The 17,564-nt window shown below is 37.5% G+C and overlaps 1 protein-coding gene across 2 annotated transcripts; it reads right to left on the bottom strand.

Moving 5' to 3' along the window:
- Window positions 1-3,192: 3,192 nt before the first annotated feature.
- LOC112575063 (WD repeat-containing protein 5) lies at window positions 3,193-17,441 on the bottom strand. Of its 2 annotated transcripts, XM_025256599.1 has the most exons (14): window positions 17,313-17,441; window positions 15,555-15,675; window positions 12,165-12,261; window positions 11,894-11,967; window positions 11,626-11,715; window positions 11,006-11,095; window positions 10,695-10,778; window positions 10,435-10,490; window positions 9,518-9,564; window positions 8,053-8,128; window positions 7,702-7,735; window positions 5,991-6,065; window positions 5,488-5,575; window positions 3,193-4,717 (listed from the first exon to the last, which is right to left on the bottom strand). In XM_025256599.1, exons 2-14 carry the CDS (start codon window positions 15,657-15,659, stop codon window positions 4,617-4,619), a joined length of 1,017 nt encoding a protein of 338 aa, XP_025112384.1. In that variant the 5' UTR covers window positions 15,660-15,675; window positions 17,313-17,441; the 3' UTR covers window positions 3,193-4,616. The 2 variants fall into 2 exon arrangements, with proteins under 2 accessions (XP_025112384.1, XP_025112385.1); XM_025256600.1 differs by lacking the exon at window positions 17,313-17,441 and having other exon boundaries at window positions 15,474-15,612.
- Window positions 17,442-17,564: the final 123 nt, after the last annotated feature.

Below are 17,564 nucleotides of genomic sequence, written 5' to 3'. Positions count from 1 at the left end.
GCGGCTGCACCCCGACAGACTCTAGTCAGGTCACCGTCACAGACCCCGGGTGTTAATAGCCGTGGTAAACTGACAGAATTTACAAGCAGTCGTCAGATATTCTTTGTGTTCTCTGCCACTTAATGCCTCTCCTTTACAATAATTCCGCTGATATCACACACACACACACACATGAGGAAGAATCATAAAGTAAAAGCAAAATACATTTAACGGATTTAATAAAACTAGCTGTGAGCGATTGAAAATGTCACTTGTCCACATAGTGTCCATGCAAGGTGATGTAATAATTGTATCGTTCAACAAGCTTTTATATTCCTTAATAACAGAGATAACAATTCCTTTTATCACTTTATCACCAGAGGCGAATATATTACTATTCCTCTCCCCCCTCGTCTTCAGTAGACCGTAGATGTGATGACAGTGCCTTATGGCGAATGTGGACTCATAGCTAATTAGCTAATATCTAAATGTGCAACCAATTGACAAACATTAACCGTCGGAGGGCGGCCCGGTGGCGCAGCGGTTAGCGTCTGTCACCAATACACTGAGCTGGCTGTCCTGGGTTCAACTCTCGTCTCGGGCACGCTGTTCTTTCTCTGCACATGGCATCTGTTTACAGGGCCGTGATGTAGCCTTAGTTGCTGGCTCGGCGTAAAACACCAACCCCCTCGACTGAAGTGACCTTCCCTGTAGATGTACTCTGGTGACCCCAATGTTAATGAATGTCCACAACGATCTTCGTCGGTTACACGCGTTTTTCCTGCTTCACTTTGTTCCTGTTATCGAGTAATTTAAAAATTGCCTCTACTGTTGTTGTTGTTTTTTTCTCTCGCTCGTGTAGATAGAAAGAAAATGCAAACAAATAAATGTGCATCCGTCGAGAGCATAACAGAAGTCTGTCCGAGTATAGGCTGCTCTTCTCTTTATTTCTTTTCAGCGAGTTCGTCTTATGTATTCACCTTCTGACAACCACGGGCAAAAGTGAAAATGCAGGATCGACAGAAAAAAGGTTTTCATAAAAGGGAAGCGACAGTATGAAAGTGTGATATAAGTATCCTTGCTCACTTTCAGTTGAATGTTGACTTTTTTTTTTTAAAGAAAACTTAACCAGTAAATGCTGTTTTTAAAATGAGTTTTGAGATCGAGAGTAGAGGTTTAATTTTTCAAACATAAAACGACAATAATAAAATACTAAAAAATAGAAATAATTTGTAATATGCATGTAATAAGCACCTTGTTCATACTAAAGCAGCCCTAAAACAGGCAAAGGATTTCTTGGGAGATGTCTCCTTATGGTCCGCAAAAACAACGAAAAAAACCGGCATCATAATACAGTTTGTTTGTTTTTTTTTTGTTGTTGTTGTTTGGGGGGTGGGTGGGAAGGGGTTGGAGGTCACATGTCTCTGTATCCCCGTAACTATCTTATTACCCCTCCCCGTCCATTTGTGTGTATCGAATTACGCCACTTCTTGCTTCTCTGACTCGTCCAATTTTTAAGAGACTTACATGATTTATTATTTTACTGGTACAGTAGTGTGCAAGGACGGCGCAAGGGTTTGAGATATAAGCTTTGGTTCTGGTCTCACCTCGAATGTGAAAGCAGTGTCGACAAGACTGGGCTCACCGTGTGGAAGAGACAACTGACAAATTTACAAGACGAAGGGCTGTGACATGGACATGACTTTAAATGAGCAACGCCTCATTAGTACCAACCCTCATAGTGTCGTCGGAGAAAACCGCACAGAACTAGCCACAACCACTAAACTTAATTGATATTGCCATGCTCTCTGAAAAATATACGAGTAAATTATACACACCCCTCCTATGAATTAAACAAAGCGACTGCATTTTTGTATGCAGGACTGGTCGGGATCAACGTTCCTCCCACCCACCCCAACTTGCAATGACTGGGTAAAGTTCATTGAAAGATACTATTTTTTTTCCCGAAATTTGCATGAATACCCATGTTACGTCATCGAGATCATCATCATTCCCTGAACTGTCACCAGCCTGACCCGGAGCAAGCCGGCCAACCAGTCCCACTCGTCGGGGGCTCGAAGAGACACAGCAGTGGCGAAGGCTTGCCAACGGGAACCGGTATTGTGTCCCCATTAGAAGGTTCTTCAATGGACAGCCTGTCCACTCCTTCACATTCGCCAATAAGTTTGTTTTCCTTCGCTTTTTCTGAATTACTCTTCCCTTGAATCCCAGCTAGACAACTCGATCCGCTCCTCGTCTCCTTACACTTCCTGTCACCAAAATAACAACGTATATTATGGCCACAGGGTTTTTGGTTATTGTGCAGCGAAACAATGGAACTCTCCCTTTGCATATCCGCCACCTACCCACTATTGAATCCTTTACACGTGCACTGAAAACAAACCTCTTCCTTAAACATTACTAACAACCTTTCCCATAATGCTAGTCCTTTGTCACACCCTTTATTTTGCAATATCATGTTACTCTCAGCTCTTGTTCCTGTTATTTGGTTCCTCTTTGTGTTTTCTGTATTTGATTTTATTCTTCGTTTAGTACGGTTGTTTATTCTTTTATAGTTCATGTTGTTTTCCTAAAATCGAATCCATCCAGAGCAAAAAGACAAAAATCTCCAAAAACAAGAGTAGCTGTTAGTGTCAAATACTATCAACAGTCACACGTTGTTCGAACAAGTTCAGCTACTATCGAGCAAAACAAAAAAAGGCTGCATTGCAATACACATTCAGAGAACAAATCACACAATGGCGCATAATGTGATTTTCTTTTAAATCGGTTTTTTGGATGGTGGTTAATAAAAAAAAAGTCTGTCTTTATTAATCGTTAGTTTGGATGTTCTTATTAAAATGTCTATGCAAAGACTCGGTTCCTCGTGAAAACCATGGTTTTAAGAGAACTATTTCAACAGTTACATAAATGAACTTGAATTTATAGGTGTTTGAAGTCATGATATGTGGAATGAAAGTGAATTGGTTAATCTCCCTACTACAACCCCAAATTAGGACCTGATTTTTGTGGATTTTAGCGAGTCTTAATAAGGGGGTATTACTGTATTATAATTCTTATTGTACTAAGATCAGTCCAGTACTTTTTCCAGTAGATCTTTGGGTTGGAAAAAAAAGTTTGTGGCTGTCACTAATGCTCAAATTTCTGTCCCCTTCATAGTACCATAATAAAAAAAACCACACCACACTCACACAATTCATATCATTATTGGCATCAATGCATGGTGAGAAATATAGGGTCTGCCACCAAACCTATCTTCTTACCAACTTTACGATGAGGAATTTTCTGGTTAGACTAAAGAACCAGGCACAGAATATGGCCAAAGCCCACTGATTGCTTATTTTGTCACATGCATATTTCGAGCATGTCACTTAAAATATAAAGTACATCATAAAATATACATTGAAGCGATAACCAAGACTTTAATAAAGCATCATAGTCTCAGCTTTGTTTAAAAGATTTAGTTTAACAACTCCACAGATTTATCTATGCAGCAATGTAACAACAGGAATTATTATTATTAAGACTTGGGTTGAACTTCCACACCAAGACGTGTTCTCTATTATATGACATGTTGATCATGGATGCCAAGCATTTTAGTAACTGTAAATACCAGCCTCCTCATGCCACTACATAAGGTGTGCCAAACACAAGGGACTGTATCTGGCAGAAGCACCATACCACAATGACTACCCTGGAGGTGTAGGTAACAGCTTGCAGCCAAGATCTGAAGCACATGCACCTTATGATGAACACTAATCAGATTAATTAAAACAATGCATAATTTCAAGAACTCAACTGGGTTTTCACGCAGTGCCCAAATCTTGTCCCCAACCCTAAATGCGATCACATCCTGCAGAAGAAGTTTGCTGCCGTTCTTTTAGCTGCTAAAGGAAGTAATGAAAGGCTAAGACTCATACATGCAAGATACTGAGACATTCGCCCAGCCAAATTACACACAAAAAAAAGCAGAAGGCTGTCATTTTAAACTGTACTGTAAGCATTCCTGCAAATATTGAAACTTTTCATGGAGACAATAGACTCTTTTAAAATCCAAATTTTTCAGTGGTGCTTCATATTAACTTAATGTTTATAAAAACTCTAACCATGTCTCTAAAAAAACTTGTCACAATGTCTTCCATTTAATTAAAGCCACCATTTCAGTTTCTTGACAAATGCGACAGTTGTCGGTCCACACATTCTGAATTAGGCTACCAGAACAGCTGCATGGATGCAAATCCTTTTGTTGGTGCAAGGTTACAGCAGTTGCTTCCCTTCATGCTCAATTCCTGTGTCCTGTCTTGTGGCCATGTCTGACCAATGATCTGCATGTATATACTATCCAACCAAATCCCAGATGTCAACTGCAGTGTCATTGGTCAGCCTGATGCACAAGCTGCACCAGTCCCTTTGGAACACAGATCATGTAGCAGGCAAAGCTTCTACAAGGTGTTATAACCAAGGGAGTGAACAGAAGAAATTGGTGTAACCCATGTGCGTACAAGCTGTAGTGATGAGAACCCAGTTCCTTGACATCCGTTTCTGGCAGAGGCATCGTCAAAAGTTGTTGAAGCAAGCCATGATGGTGGAAAAAGGTTATGGTAAATATTTGTTTGCTATACATCGCTGCGCCACAATTTGATGGTCTTGTCATTTTCCAGGGCAGCAGAAGCAATGATGTTCTCAGTGGGGTGACAGGCACAACATAAAACCACATCTGTAATATATATATAAAAAAGGCATTAAATATGGCTGTCATTCCTCAAGTAATTAGAATCGTCGACTCAAGGTCAATTTGCAGATTCCATGAAATGTTTGTAATTATAGGCATATGAAAAAACCGTGTTTTCAAATTATAAAATGAAAATAAACTAATACTATCTTTTAACAAACATTATATAAGAGATTTTATATATATTAATAAAAAGTGACCAGAATAAGTGTTACATTCCTTCCCGGACCCTGCAAAATGAAAACTGGAGAAGAAAATTTCTCAAAACGACAAAAAACCAAACCAAAACAAAACAAAACAAAAAAACCCCACACATACATACACACACAAAGAAAGGAGGAGACAACAACAGTAGTTCAGCTACATCACATTTTCAAAGATTCCACAAGAGTTAGCTGTTAAGAATGGGTTATCATCCTTGTCTGTGAAACAAGGATTGTCACACATAAATGTGCGGTAGTTGGAACGCAGTGTTTTAAGAAAAGCTTGCATGAGCAAGCAAAAGGTTCACTGAACCCCTGTAGTTGGGGAAAAACTGAGTTTGATCATTCCCAAGCTAGTCCCACATTCCGACCTGACTCTGCACTATGTCCGTTGTGACATAAGTGGTCCGCGGCTCAAAGGCCTACTGATTCCAGGGAAGATAAATGGTGGTGGGACTTCTTGGCCTTTAGGTGATTTCTCATCAATTCAGTTTTCAGAGAAATAACATTGGTTCTAGATAGGAAGATTGCTATCACCTTCATTTGACTCACCTGTGTGGCCTTGCAGTTTCTGCACAATCTCTTTTGTTTGAAGATTCCAGATGTAGACCATATTGTCCTCAGATCCTGATACTATCCACTGGAAAGACACAAAAAAAAAATTCTAATGTTTCCCTCTACTGATATCAAATTATCATTAACAGTTATATTTTTGACAAAGATGTAATGGAATCATGATGAAAATGATGAACCATGATTCATATAGCCAATATTTAACATTAATGGGTTTAAGGGAAGGAGAGTAAAAAAAATACAATGACATTAACAGGTTTCACATTAACTGTCAATATAGGTAGGTTCAATAATATCAAGTGTTTTACTTTAACACATAAAAATACCTGTGGGATGCATTCTGACAACTAAAACTTCTTCATTTAGTAAGAAATATGTGCTGCAGAATTCTACTATATGCTGCATCTAGTACATTTTGCTACTAAGTTCATATAAAGGAGAAAAATTTTCTCTTCCTCTCTAAGAGGAAGAACTATACATACCTTTCCACCAGTAACTGAGAAGTTGGCAAAAACACAGTATTTCTCATTTCTGTGTCCAACATAAGTTTTTAAACACTGAAAAACAAATAACCAGAATCGCCAATTAAGAAGAATTCAGGTAACATGCTGCACTTAAATTTCCCATGCTGTGGCTCTGCCCCATTACTTTGTATTTCTGTTCTTCGCCATGGTTTCCTTGGTAAGAGCTATTCCTTATATTTTTCCATAATATTATGCCCTCTAATTCAATTCTCAACAGCAAATGCACTTGAGAAGCAAGAGTTTGACAAAGAAAATTACATTCTAAGGGTCTTAAGTCTTTTGTAATTTCAATGTTTAAAAATCCCCTTGCTTTTAGCTACACTAATGTAGACTGTCTAGAATCAGGTAACCTTCTTAGGCAAAACTGCTAAAATTGCCAATGGCTAAACAAGGGTATTTCATCAATTATTCAGCACATGCGCAGTACGTGCTGATCGGTAAAGTGGATGTAGGGGGTCAGCCATTCAGCTGCTTTTACCAAAACACATGAGCGTAATGAGAAAAAAAAGAAAAGATCACTGCTGTTATAAATTGCCGCAAAAGTAAATTTAAAAAAGGCAGTAGAATAGTTAATATTATCTGCTTTCCAGATGGTAAATGCTTAAAAACTCAAGATAAAAATTGTGGTTATGTTGTGCGCGATACGAAAAGAGAATTTTGTGCTGACAGCAAACTTAACAGCATGGGGTCGAAATTAGGATTTCACATAAATAACCTGTGTTTAATCAGCTAAATCTCAACATTACATCATGGGTATAAAAGTGAGAGCACACAAGTGTCACTGTGATGAGCAAAACAAGTGCTTACAGAGTCAGCTCAAACTTCTATGCCATGCCTTTAAACTTCCCTGTGATATGCTTGCCAGATCCCATATATATATATTAAAAGAGTAATAAATAAATAAAAATTACTTTTTGTTTTGATGAATGACCCTTCTGCACCCTTCTGGGCCCTCAAACACTCACACACGAAACGGGGGGAGTTTTCCTGGCCTGTCCCCATATACTTTAAGTACATAAAATTTGTGCTGATCCATATGCTGTTCATGGATAAGCTACTGTACACATTTAGTTAAAATGAGTGAAAATGACTTTTTTCTCAAATCGCTCCACCCCTTGGGAAGTGCTCCTCACTTGGGAAGAAAGGTGTTGATAGTAGTAGCCGACAAATGTTCTCTCCTCCAGCGCACAGCTAACAGTGGAAAAGTTAGACACAGGAAGACTAAGTTGCACTTTGCTTTAATCGGTTTGCTTTGTTTTCTCTACCAATCACCTAAAATGGCTGAGAACTTTTCTTTGATTTAAATCGCTTTCTCCATATTAAGGAAGTTGAAATTGTGAAACTCATAGATGCTCACAGTGAAAGAACCCTTCAAACCTAGACACGCATGAACACTCACCTTCCCATTTCCAACTAGTGCTCCGCAGTAAGAAAGCTTAATGGATGTTGCCATAGTTCACCTTGATGAAATACCTCATTTAGTAAAAAATTCCTCCTATAACTATGACCATCTTCACTTATAAAGATACATATTTTTCTTTAATAGAAATCTTTACTCTCAACTACTGACTTTTTTAAAATCACGCTCACTTTTAGCATATCTTTACAAATTATCCCCTCCCTCCCCCTAAAAATAAATAACCTTAAAAATATATATGAAAGATCTTACCTTTCCTTTTGAGTAATCCCACAATTTCAAGGTGCTGTAAAAGATGCAATATAAAAGTTATTGAATTACTAAAGAGACTGACCACAGAAAATTTTTATTGTGTATATTACCCCTGACTTAAGAGAGAGAAAGGGGGGGGGGGTTAAACAGCCATGCTTAACCCTTCCTCTCAGCTACGTAAGCATACTAAATACAGTTCTGCCTTATGTCTAAGAATTGTGACTATAGCACGGCATGCCGACTCCGCAGATGAGTGCACTAACTACCAGGTTATAAAGCCTTAGCATATGGCAATTAAATCTCTTTATTGATTTCTGTACACATAAAATTATGGGAATCACTTTTACTCACTTGTCTAGAGTGGCAGCAAGAATATACTTTCCATTAGGAGAAAACTTGACAAACGACACTGGTGGGTTGTCATCATCTGTGTTAAAAAATGTTCATGTCTTCAGCATCAAAGGAAGCTGCTATATAAAGTCGGTGATGTTACTGTATCTAATGTTAGTGATAACAGAAAACTTCTAAAATAGTTTGATAATTCAAACATATTGTGTGTTGCATAACGCGATCAGACGTCGTGGGACTTACTCTCACAGGCACGCTCACAGTCACACAAAATGACTCTCGTATGCTCGACACGAGCAATGAAACCAATCGCCCCTCAGTGAACAGATAAACATGCACACATAGGGACAGCACAAAACATAAGTTTATTGATGGTCACAAGAAGTGACCCACCAACTCAAAAGGGGGAAAAAAAAATTAAGACAAAAAAGGAGAAAATAAATCAGACAACAAAACCAAACCAAACAAAAGAAAACCACTCCGCCGGTGAAAATGTTATAAAGAACACAATTAAAATACTCCTGCAAAAAAAAAATTGTAGTCCGGCACCGCATATGGGGCTCAATCAAACACAACAGAAGACACCCTCTTCCAGGCTTCTGCCTGGGGGAACACACTGCTAACCAGAACACTGAGTCACAGCATTAGACAGCTGTTCACTGTCCCTCAACACTTCTGTGGCCAGAAGGCGAAAGAAGAGTTCAGTGAAAGCGCAGTCTGTTCTTGCAACGACTTGCGATTCAGTGCCTGGCCGACAGTTCGCAAACAATTCCATGATTGGGTGACGAAAGAGATTTTTACACAAAGTGACAACTTAGAGCAGTTTGATGATGGACAGTCCGACGGTTGCACACAGTCTGACGGCTGAACATAGTCTGACAGTTGCGCACAGTCTGACAGTTGATGATGATTTGACAACAATCTGACTACAATCTGAGGATTGGTGGCAATCTGACCACAATCTGAGCCCAGCGGCTCATGATATGCTGGTTCTGCAGTACATAGAAAACAGGAGATGATACTGGTTGCTAGGACCCATCCCATGCACCAAGCTAGGGAATGCACCAACCAGAATCCTGAGCACACCAGCATCGCGTACACACAGAAAACACAGGAGAAGATACCAGTTACTAGGACCCATCCCATGCACGAAGCTAGGGACTGCACCAAACAAAAATCCTCTCTGGCCTCATTCCAAATCCCTACAATATATACTCACGGTCTAACATTCGAGAAGAAGGAGAGAGGAAAAAAGAAAAAGAAAACTTCCACCTCTCCCACACCTCTAGCTTCACCATTACTTGGCAAGACCAGCAATAATAGACCCTAGACCCTATCAGGTGTGCGCCCACCCGATCCCCCAGCACCCCTGTTTAAATACCTTTTCCTATGTGACAGTTAGATTAATGATCATCTAAACACAAAATATGTGTAAACTGCCTCAGAATTAGCAACGATGTTCACTTACCAATCAGTGTTTTTAAACACTGTCCTGATGCAGTATCCCATATCCGGCTGAAACAACACGTTACTCAAAACAGTGCAAACTCAAAGTGTAATAAAGAAATAATCATGAAAAATAATAATACTATTAATCCCTCCTCCAGTTACCAAAATAGTGCAGAGTCAATGACTAATGAAGAAACAATAATTATTATTAATAATGCTAATAATATGCACGAATATAGCCCATTTTCCACCTTGGCAGTGAGCAACACAAGAAATAAATAGGAGCACAGTTTATAATTTTAAAAGTTGAAGAGAGGAAAACGAGTGAGAGAGATGAGACTACCAGCTACTGGAGGTATTCACCAAACAAGTGGGTCTTAAGACTAGCAATGAATGGCTTCAATGAATGCCTTCAAGGTGGTCACTGTGCAGAGTTATAAAGCCAGAGAAAGTAAAGTCTTAACATTTATGGTACTAGGCACATAAAGAGGTCCAGACAAAAGCAGATCAGAGCAAGAAACTTGGCTAGTACAGCACAAGCATCTCAGATATCTTGTGATGGCTTGCTTTAAATCATATCTGTTCCTCATAGTGGATGCTCCAAAGACAGTATAATGCAAAGAATAAAAATCTCAAAAGAGAATAGATTAAAAAAAAAAATGAAGAAAAATATGGAAAAAAAACCCAAGCATGCAGGAATGTGGTAAATGGAAATGGATATAGATGTGGACTACTAATGGTAAGTGAACACACCCACCTGATTATCAGGCATCCAGCAGTTTGGAATGAAAGACAGGAACAAAGTTATGAAGGCAACAGCCATAGAAAATCTACACAATGTGAAAATTATACAAATCTTCTTTACTTCCTTTCTTAAAATGTTAATGAGACAACCTGTCTTTCTTTCCACAATAATTTTAACTTGCATGATCTTACCACAAGCCATCATAACTACTGGAAACAATGAGAGAGCCATCTCTGTTGAAATGAACCTGCAATAAGTAAAATACTTTTGAACATGACACTGAAAGAAAAAGAAACCTATTTGGAAAGGGGGTGATGGGAAAGAGGAAGAAAAAAATCTGAAGAAAATTAGCAAAATTGTGAAAAATTGTAATTATATCACCAAATATTCACCTCCCAGAAATCTTACAAACTAGTTTGTTTCTTTCAAATACAGGTTATCTGCTACTTACTGCTGTAACTGGGTCTGAATGTGCAGGCAGAGTTTTCAAACATTTTCCAGTCTTCACATCCCAGATTCGAACACTTTCATCAAACTGTAAAAACAAACAAAAAAAGTATTTTAGCATGAAACCATTTGTTCTGACCCTGCTTAAACTCTATGCATAAATTTTAAAAAATGTTGCTATCAACTACATTTTACAGACTTAAGACTATGCTCCTAAAATTAGATTTTTATGTACACCCTTCCCATTTCTTCCTCTTTTTAAAAAAAGCTAACCTGCTAAATAAGTAACACGTACAACACAAAAAAATTACTCACTGAGCCAGACACAATGAGATTTGATTGTGGGTTGAAATTGCAGCAAAAGACATAATTACTATGACCCTTTAGAGTCTTAAGGCACTTGCCCTGCAACATAGAAGCTCAGCTCACGGTACAGCAATTATTCGCATGAATATAAATGGAAACATTCATCTACAGATTTACTGGTCTGTCAATAGCAGACAGTGGACAAATGCAGTAACACTGCAAACTTTGCTTGTTTTAATCTTAAAAATATTTGAAAAAAAAAATAAATAAAGGTGGTGAAAGGGTTCTCAGAATTAAATGAAATGGTTTCGGGCAAAGCAAGCCTTTTTCTAACCCTAAACATGCAGAAGTAAACTAAACCTTACTATCATTTATTAAGACAAAAATTAAGGATCAATGAACACACAGTGCCATATTATGAAAACTAATCATTAGTAGCACTGAAATACAAATGCATGAATAGAAAGAATATTAAATACAAGGCAATTATCTTCTATCTCTACTCTCATTAAGATGTAAAAAATAGATGTGCTTAAAACCATAAGACAAAGTAGTTTATACAAGACTAATTGAACAAGAGAGCAAGAATGGGAATAAAGAAGCTGCATCAAACTCAAGAAATTACTTACTGTTGCGAAGTCCCATATTTTAAGAGTTTTGTCATCTGATGCACTACATAACAATCTGCTATCTGTTGACCAGGCCACATCAGACAAACCCTAAGCACAGTGTTTTAAAAAAAATATATATCTGTTTAAAGAATCTATAATGATATCAATAACATAACAGGCTATTATATGACCTATGCTACTGAAATCTAAACATACTCTTTAAAACTCTGAAAAACTTCTACCACTTTATACTCTCTCTCTCACACACACAGATGAAATCACTCACCAGTTTATGACCACTTATAGTTTTTTCGAATTTTCCATCATAAGCACCCCAAATCTTAATAAGTTTGTCAGCCGCTGAAAAAAATTTAATACAGATGCACTTCTTGATTTCTAAATTATTAGTAATATGAATTCTATAGTGTCAGTAAGACAGATATGGGAAAAAAATTTAAACACAAAATCCTTAAAATGCTCATTTGCTTTTATAGAGACTAGTAAAATTACCACATTTTGCACAAGGGATAAATAAGGTTATGGTGTATTAATCTTACATGAGCTTGCCAGCCATTCTCCATTTGGACTAAACTTAACAGAAGATAATGCCTTTGTATGTCCAGCTAGTGTAAACTTGAGTGTGTAGTTAGGTTTCTGAAAGAAATTGAAAAGATGATTATAAAACTTTACGGTGCACTAAGATGATTCCAGTAGCACCATTTGCTTTTCCATGATTTAAATTGTCATAAAATTTATTAATATTATTTATATCTAATAACAAGAAAAAAAGAATATCTGATAACAAGGAATCAGAATCAGTTTATTGAATAGGCCATCGGCCCTTTTCAAGGGGGAGCATAACCATCAAAGATATATATATCAATAGTCATATAATTATAGGTAAGCCCAACATGCCCAGGTGCAAGTAAAGATACTCATTGTCCTTTAACCATACACCATACAGTCATATAAATATGCAAGTACAAATTAATACTTATCAAATTAATATTAGTCATAAGACACCAACTAACATTAACATCTCCATATGGCATTCCTGGGCATTATGGGCTTTGGTCTAAGTCACAGTTTTTCTCATTTCCAATGCATTATAAACAAAAGAGGCAAGGTAGTTCACATTCTATTATCTGACATCAAGAGTGTGAAATGGAAAAGGGAAGGGTGCTTAGAATATTTTTTAGGGATGAAAAGTTTACTAAGGTCCATATATTTAGGGCATGTAAGGAGAAAGTGCTGTTCAGTTTCAACTATGTCAGGGCAAAAGGGGCAGTTCAAACATTCTGAATGAGTTAAGAAATAACGCTGCTGATGGCATTTAAGTACAGTTATACCCATTCCAAATTTTATGAAGGTATCTCTTATACTTTGTCTCTACACACCAAGATCCGCATCCATAATACCAATGTAAAGTCAGTCCTTCTGTATGGACCTGAGACATGGCGGGTGACAAATGCCATCACCAACAAGATACAGACATTCATCAATAAATGTCTGCGCCGCATCCTTAACATCCGATGGCCTGAGAAGATCTCCAATACAGCCCTGCGGGAGAGAACCAACCAAAACCCTACCAGCCTAGACATCAAGAAGCGAAAGTGGGGCTGGATTGGCCACACTCTACGAAAGCCAGCCGACAATTTAACGCGACAAGCTCTGAGCTGGAACCCACAGGGGAGGCGTAAGGTTGGGAGACCCAGACAGACGTGAAGGAGACCAGTCCACAGAGAGGCGGAGACAGCTGGCATGACATGGTCCCAACTAGAAAGGGATGCCCAGGACCGGGTCCGATGGCGGCCTGTGGTTGCGGCCCTATGCTCCACTGGGGGCGAATAGGACAGAAGAAGAAGAAGAAGAAGATCTCTTATACTTCTGTGTTTCAACCAGAACAAGATAGTTGCTTAAAATAATATGAGTCTTGAATGTATTATATGGGAAATATCTTGAACTGCTTTGAATAGCATCATGCCACTGTTGGTGGTGACAGTCTATCAGTCTCTGTTTCAGGATTTGTAGAAAGAGTTTATCATCTCCAGCACCTTGGCTTTCCCACACGTTGCCAAAACCATATTTATACAAAAATATCATAATAAGGTGTAGCCATAGTTTCTTGTTTTGCTCATGCAGTAGTGTTAACATTAAATAGGCTTTTTTCTGGAGTCTAGTTTGTGGCATTCTTATCAGGTGGAGCAAATATCCAACACACCCCACTGATGCATTAACAGACAAAGGGAATCTACCACATTCCCCATATGTCAATGAGTTAGGTGTCCTCGTTGTGACTCCTAAAAATCTTTTCATTGCGAAGGTGTGAACCTTCTCAATGCTATCATTACTGGTACACAGACCCCATATTTCAGAGCAGTATAAAAGTATTGGCTGGACCTGTGCATCAAAAAGTTTGAAAAACAGGCTATATCTTCTAATGCATGTGTAAAAATACACCTTGAAGAGAAAACTATACCCAAGTATTTGTATACATTCACAATTTTTAAAGAAGAATTACCAAATAACCCTTTATCTTTACAAGATATAAAACCACCATTTCGAAAAATCAAGACATTTGATTTATCAAGGTTAACAGCAAGGTTTAAAGACCTTGAGCACTGAAAAAGAATGTTCAACTGGTTCTGCAGTCCAATGATTGTATCTGATACAAGGGCAACATCATCAGCAAAAAGTAAAATAAATACCTCAATAAATTCTGGGATTAGCTGGACACCATGCTTCCCATATTCATTTATGTCCTTTGTTAGTTCATTTGCTGCAAATCTCACCTTATTTAAGGCCACGGGGACATTCAATATAATCAGACAGCTTCGCACCACCTCGCACTCTATCCTTTACATTATTGTACATGCTTTGAATTACTAAAAACATTTTTCCTTTTAAACCATTTTTTTCTAAGTACATTCCATAGCTTGTTTGTTGAAACCATATCAAACACTTGATGAAAGTCTATGAAAGCAACATACAATTTTTTTATGGTTTAGTAGCTGTTTCTGAATTAATGCCATGAGGACAAAAGCTTGGTCTATGGTACTGTACCCTCTCCTGAACCCTGCTTGTTCTTCCCTGATTACTCCATTTTTCTAATATCTACTAACAAGAAAAAAAAGAATATCTGATAACAAGGACAAAAGCAGTATAAGCATTTGATTAAAGATCAAATAGAGGCCTATCTCATAATAAGTTTAACAAGACTCAATAATTATGTGCCATCATTTCTATGAACAGGGAAGTACCCTGAAAGACATAAGTACAATCTGAGTGAAATCCCAGATATATGGAAAGAGCAAAATTTCAGGACAGGAGATTATACTTATCTCCTGGTAAGACAAGCACAAAGTTGGCTACTCTTAAGCTGATAAACCTGTAATCCTTCCAAAGAATGCATGTATTCTCCAGTACTCATGCGTGTTCAATCAGTTGTAGAGCAAAGATCTCCATGTGTAAATGCACTTAACATTTCTGTTAATCATTTTTGATAATAAAATGCAATTTACACTGTATTAAATTTATTCACTTTTATGTTCCATGTAGGACTTTTTTTTCCTTTTAGGTTTGATTTGACTGTCGTTGCAATAGATTTTATTACTGCTGTAATTTTGTTTTTGCAGCAACTGTAATCCTTAGCAGTTTTTAGAATCCACAAAGGCGGCTTTAATGCCCTTTGCTAGATCATCTAAAGTTGCAAGCATGGAATAACATAAATGACCACTCAGACTTGGACTTTTTCAGCTTCTTGGGCTTCTTTAAGATTCACATAGATGGAATAAACACTTGAATGTATTCAAAGGAGAGACAAAAACAATGAAACTTGCTGAATAGGGCACCTAAAGTAGATTTACCATCTTTTAAAGATCCAAGTTAATCATCGGTAAAGGTTGGAAGAGCTAAATAAAGAACAATGGTAATATCAGTAAGAGCACCAGTGGCTGAGATGACTTTGAAGGTGCTGAGCTGCTGCTAGTTGTGGTGGCAGATGGTGCATGCTTGCCATCAAGTCCTTCTGCTTTTGTCTCTTCTGTGGACATGATGATGTAACTGAGTCTGAAATCACACCACACTTATAGTTCAGCTGCAAATCATTATAAAATCTGAGATCAAACTGACAGAAATCTTAGTATGCTTACTACCATTTTCATTTCAGCAGTATGTCACAACAAAATTTAAACTGAACAAGTTACAATTGTATAAAGCCTAATGAGAAGCCAAAATACTAATACTATTGATACCTTATTGTCTTACTGCCTTGTATGCTACATAGCACTCTTTTTGGCAATGTCTGTACTGATTGTTTTTCTGCGATAAAACTTCACATACTTTGTCAATACCTAAACATGTACTAAAGGGAAAATTTGTATTATTATGCTCAGGTAAATGTTATGCTATGCCTGTATGTAGAAACAATAGGCACATAAAATCATTTGTGTAATCTGCAGTCCAGCTGCTCAATCATAGATGAAGTCGGTGAATGTATGTTGTAGGTGTCTATATAAATGGTCCACATGAAAGATTTTTTTTTCCTTTAGATTGTGTCACTTGGTCATGTTGACACTTGCTCATTTGTTTCTTTCACTTGCTCATATTTTCACCTTAGAACTTATTTTTTAGCTAAAACTTTATAGTAAATGAGCCTCTTTCCCATGTTTAAATTGTCCATTGGGACTAATAAAGTCGGTCACTGTCATTACCCTACAGAAAAAATTGTTGAACATGGTAATTTTGCTGCTTTGAATTCACTGTAAAATTAGAACAGAACTTTGACTAGAAATACTATTCTGCTCTTTGTCCAATGACCCTACACTATCCTTGTCACCAGAACAACCACATATGGTCACCGGATTTTTAGTTACTGTGATGCAATATAGCAGAATTCTCTTCCATTTCCACCATCTACCCACAATAGAATCCTATAGATGTGCACTAAAAATACATCTACTCTGCAAGCATTACTCTTTGCACTAATCAATATCGTTGTCAATAGTTGCGATTACAGTCAATTGACTAGTCTACCTTCTCGTCATCTGCAGATTTACATTTTCTGTCCTCCTTTTTGTTTGTTACCAGATTCCTCTTTGTGTCTTCTGTTTGTCTTTTATCACCTCTCTGCATAGTTGTTTTTCCTTCTGTCATTCATATTCTGTCCATGTCTCCTACTTGTCTTAAACGTTGCAAGCACACTTCTTCGTGAGCGTGATAATGTGCTGTATAAATCACACTTTTATTATAAATAAAGAGGGCTGATTAGTCTGTTTACTTGAAGACAAAACTTAGGTTATGAAAACTAGTTTAAATGCACAAAGGACAAATTCCCTCCTTCAGAGAACTGGCGGTTTTCAGTAAAAGGAAACATCATCCCGGTAGCAATCAGTTTACGCCACACAAAATTACAAATCCAGTTTAAAATCATCACATAACGCATCTGCATCAACGTGTGTTTGGCTTATGTGCATGGGTCACTGATTCCAACTCTAATCGGGAAGTCTTACAACAAGAATGCATTCCTCGCAGTTTCACTTTAGTGACATGGTATTTCAAGATTGTCATGCTAGTTTTGTTGTGCTTGAAGCTTACATGGTACACGACGTTAAAAATAAAATCTAAGCTTGCAAACTGTATACAGTTACGAGCGCCATAACAAGCTAGATATCTTCTGACTAGTTCATGAATATAACTTATAATACCTTGTTTGACAGGATTGTTATTCCGTGAAAGCCACAAAACAAATTCTCCAATAACAGCGGCACATGTGATGCAAAAGCGCATGCGTAATGAAATGCAGTAGGAAATGCACCCATTCGTGCTTTTCCTTGTTTTTACAAATACAAGTAAATAATGACATTAAAATTATTTTACTACAAAAAGATTTATTCTTTATTAAATTTGATTTTTTTTTTAGAAAAACAAAATTGGAGAACAATCTAAAATCACGTGAC

The sequence above is a fragment of the Pomacea canaliculata genome, linkage group LG11 (genome assembly GCF_003073045.1).
Source record: "Pomacea canaliculata isolate SZHN2017 linkage group LG11, ASM307304v1, whole genome shotgun sequence".
In the NCBI taxonomy this organism is placed as follows: domain Eukaryota; kingdom Metazoa; phylum Mollusca; class Gastropoda; order Architaenioglossa; family Ampullariidae; genus Pomacea; species Pomacea canaliculata.
This window is presented reverse-complemented; position numbering and strand designations above follow the sequence as displayed.